The sequence below is a fragment of the Pollachius pollachius genome (genome assembly GCF_949987615.1).
Source record: "Pollachius pollachius genome assembly, chromosome: 1".
In the NCBI taxonomy this organism is placed as follows: domain Eukaryota; kingdom Metazoa; phylum Chordata; class Actinopteri; order Gadiformes; family Gadidae; genus Pollachius; species Pollachius pollachius.
The window spans coordinates 28,434,903-28,439,071 of NC_136934.1; the positions used below are offsets into that span (position 1 = coordinate 28,434,903).

Genomic DNA, 4,169 nt, shown 5'->3' on the forward strand with positions numbered 1-4,169 from the left:
GGACCACAGTTAAAACATTGACCACTGCTGCCTGTGGCCTTGTTTCAGTGTGGTGATCCACTAGTGCAATGAATGTAGGTAGTTGCCTAGTAGAAGGGCAATATTAAGACAGCACATCAAATTTTACATTTGAGATCCATCTGATCCATCTGGCCTCTGAAAATGATTATACATTTTTTTTAACAACATTTAATGAATACTATTTTGAGGACATTTTAGTGGTGTGTCTATAATAAATAATTTAGTGGTGTGTCTATAATAAAGCAAAAAACTGTAAACCTACTGATCCTTTCTGTTCTATAATTTGCTGATGTTTGTAACGTGCCATCCGCCTTTCTTTTTAGATGGGCTATTTGCGTAAAGAAGCAGAGAGCGCTATCGTTTATGCTGTCGTGAATAAGCTTGACCCTGATGCAGAAGGTTTGCCATCACAATTCCAACTCTATTCTACTATACAATACATATGAAATTGCATGGGTTGGTTCCACCACATTTCCTAAATGATGTGTCCTATTTCTCAGATGAGGAGACCCACCCGGTGGACTTAAATTCCCTATCGAATAAACTGTTGCCTGGATTAACGACCCTGGGATTTAAAGACGACCGGAGACACAAAGGTATTGCATTGTATTTTCAAATTGTCGTTGCTGTTGTGATTTTTTTAACATATTTATTTAAATAAACAATAATCACTGCATGTTGCTTGATATGTTTTGTCCAACCCCAATACAGTGACCTTCCTCAGTAGTGCCTACAACACACAGAGCCTGCAGAAGAACTCCATCTACCCAGACCTGCTCCCAGATGAGATGGACATGCTCTACTCAGCCTATGGCGATGACACCGGGGTACAGTGTGCTCTGAGGTAAGGTCTTCATGGTGGGATGTTACATGGTAGAGGATTGGTCTCAGCCTGTTTGCTTATAACTTTGATGTCCTTACTGCCACCCATCCCTGTTTTATAGTGAGGTATATACAGTGTCCTTCATGTATTCACTAACCCCTTGTGAACCTTGGTCTCAGTGTCCAGGAGTTTGTCAAAGGCTGTGGAAGTGTCACAAAGCGCTTGGTGGATGGCCTCCTGGATAAGATGACTGCAGGGGATCACACAAAAGCTGTCCATCAAATCAGACAGGTACCGTAACCACTTTCTCTCCTCTTATGCAGTGGTTCCCAATGTTTGTTTATATCAGTGGTTCTCAAATTTTTCCGGTCATCCCCCACTTTGGACAAGGGGAAATTTTCAAGCCCCACCTGCCCCCATCGCCCCAACACAATGCTTATGATACGCCAAGCTTAACATTTTCAAATTTATTGAAGTAACATCATGTTGAATCTAAATTCTAACTCAATAACATCAAATAACAGCAAGTTCAACAATAGAGAAAATAAAAGTGCGGCTGTGTCATGACATTACAATTGACCCTTCGCTAAGCCCCGCCCCCTTAGTTACTGTTGCTATGTCTGTCAAGCTTTCGTTATCAGTAGCCGCTATTACATGGACACTTCTGATCCGATTAGAAGTGGAAGAACAGCTCAATCTGAATAAAAAATGATTATATATACGCCTCACTCGGAAACAATTCTCTGATCGGAATAGAATTGCCTGCGGAATAGAAGAGGTGGTGTAGTCTGCTATAATCGACATGTATACACTTATTCCGATTGGTTTGGGGTGGGTGTGGCTACTTAGAGAGATGGCATCAGCAGCTGCAGTAGTTCGCAATTGGTCCGCCTGTACTTTTATGCACACCGAACTTGACCACTGTCAAGGAAAGTGTATTTTTTGCCTGATTCACATCTTTCTTATTATTCTGTAAGTAGTCCGGTAACTTATAAACCCCAGGGTGTCCGGTTGATAAGCGAAGTCAACGTCTTTGGCGGGCTATTTCTCTGCTGATCAACACTACGAATGGTAATTGTAAAAAGACACACCGTGTGAAGATATTGTTTTGTTTTGGCAAGGGGCTGTGTAATAAGCGGGATAATGTATAGAATGTCATTATAGAAAATAATACCCTTCAGGGCGAAGCAAGACACCTCAGCTTCGCTTCGGGGTCCGGTTTGTCCTGTCGGGGCTTATTTTCCCGATAAGGACCGGCGTTCTGTGCAGCATTATCCCTTACATATATCACATAAGTCCAGACCAACATAACGGTTGTGCGCGAGAGATGTACAAACGTACATTCGGATTGCATGATAGGAATAGATCTATTCCGATTAGAAAACTAACCGGATCAGAAATTTCCATGTAAACCTAGCTAGTGAAATTTCCTCCCGTTTGTCACGCCCCACCTGTCACGTCTCTATTCCCCACCAGTGGGGCGCGCCCTACACTTTTTATATGCATGGCCATCATATGCACCACTGGTTTATATGCATACGTATCTGACCTTTCTATTTGTATTGTGTTGGATGAAAACTAATAACTTTTTTCCTTCTCTTGGGTCTGTTCCCATGCTTCTTCATTTATTGCCTAACCTAGTCTTGTACTGATTTTTATCCCACAGAAAAGAAACATGAGCCCGAAATCTGACGAGACCAAAGCAGATATCTGTGCTATGCAGGTATTTAGAAAGAACAGAATATTGGATACTTTTAATTGGTTTTACCATCCAGAGTGATGTTATTGACGCTTTACATGTGCTCAGATCACAGATGGAGGTGGTCTTGGAGAGAGCAGCTCAGTGCTGGAATTCATGTCGCTGAAGGGCTACCCTGACATGTCTCTAGATATTTCCATGCTCAATTCCTTAGGTAATCATTTTTGTTCTGTTCGCTTCAACTCAATAAATCTGAATGATTTATTGGCACGTTGTTCTTTAGTGTGAAAAATATATTTAAATGTCAGGTTAAATAATAAATATGAATATGGTGTTACCTGATTCTCCCTTATCAGGTAAAAGTGTGAAGAAGGAGGCGGGACATGAGGAGGGCCAGCAGCACTTTGAAGAGGCAGACAAACTGCTGCAGGAGTTCCAGGAGGGCCAGGGGGAGCGGGTGGGCTCCAGGCCCTCCTCCAACCTGTCCTCACTGTCCAACGCCTCCGAAAGGGACCAGCAACACCTGGGTACCACGTCCCAACATGCATTTGATATTAGAAAGATGCAAACAAAGATGTATCCATGATGTTTGCATGTTGATGTATGTTATGCACCGCCATGCTTGTTCAGGCTATACTAAATATTCCTAGTTAAGACGCACACTATTTACCAGTTGTAACTATTCTGTGTACTTCATGAATGTTGAGTTGAAAGGACCCTACAAGAATATTTATGACCTATACTCCATTATCAATTTACTGCAAACCTATTAAATACTGGATCAATTAAAATCATTTTATATCTAAGAGTTGTGGCTCAAACGTATATTTTCTTGTCCTAAGGGAGTCCGTCCCACCTGGGGGGTGCTTCGGAGATGGTGCATGACCCCTACGAGTTTCTGCAGTCACCAGAGCACGGGTCAACAGCCAACAGCTAATTACACACACACTGCTTTAGAACAGTGTTGTTGGCCATAGGTGCATCAAGGAAAACCCTAGAGCTGTTATGACAGCTAATAGCAATTGTACAAACTGTATTTCATGTTTTCTTGTTTTTTTTTTTTTTATTGATTGTAACTTCTGAAAAATAAATGTTCTATTCCATGTGTGTAAAAACTGAACCCTTGCATTCCCGGTGCTTAATGTTGTACTGCCCATCAAGAAATGTACAAGTAATGTATCACGCTTAATTGATGATGAATCGATCAGTCATTATGTTGTCTGTGTATGGTATGGATCTTTGCCTACAGGCCAGTCCTTGGTTATTTTTAAATAAATGCTTAGATGTATCATTTGATAATCGAGAAGAATCCAGGGGCTGTAAACCAGTAGCTATCAGGCTCCACCAGTAAGGCTTCAACCCAACATATGAGGCTAAAGACCTGCAGTGAATTTCACTCAATATGGATCCTTACTGAATCACACATTGACTCTTATTATGCATTCACTCTTATGCATTACTCTAATATAAATATATTCATTAATATTTGTGTATGTACATTTATATACATTGATAGATTTTTTTAAACCTTTACATATTCAGATGTATTGACAAAGTGGACATATGTTGACTCATCCTTCAGAGATCCAGTGTGCAGATATCTACAGCCAGCTCTTGGTTTTAAAT

At 40.9% G+C, this 4,169-nt stretch overlaps 1 protein-coding gene across 1 annotated transcript in view; it reads left to right on the plus strand.

Moving 5' to 3' along the window:
• The window catches only part of brd9 (bromodomain containing 9), an 8,930-nt gene extending 4,761 nt beyond the window's left edge, over positions 1–4,169 (plus strand). Inside the window, exons 10-17 of the mRNA XM_079733125.1 lie at positions 345–420; positions 522–617; positions 733–865; positions 1,024–1,135; positions 2,511–2,567; positions 2,652–2,757; positions 2,900–3,070; positions 3,386–4,169. Coding sequence (XP_079589251.1) covers positions 345–420; positions 522–617; positions 733–865; positions 1,024–1,135; positions 2,511–2,567; positions 2,652–2,757; positions 2,900–3,070; positions 3,386–3,480 — 846 coding nt within the window. The 3' untranslated portion in view covers positions 3,481–4,169. The remainder of the gene's footprint in view (positions 1–344; positions 421–521; positions 618–732; positions 866–1,023; positions 1,136–2,510; positions 2,568–2,651; positions 2,758–2,899; positions 3,071–3,385) is intronic.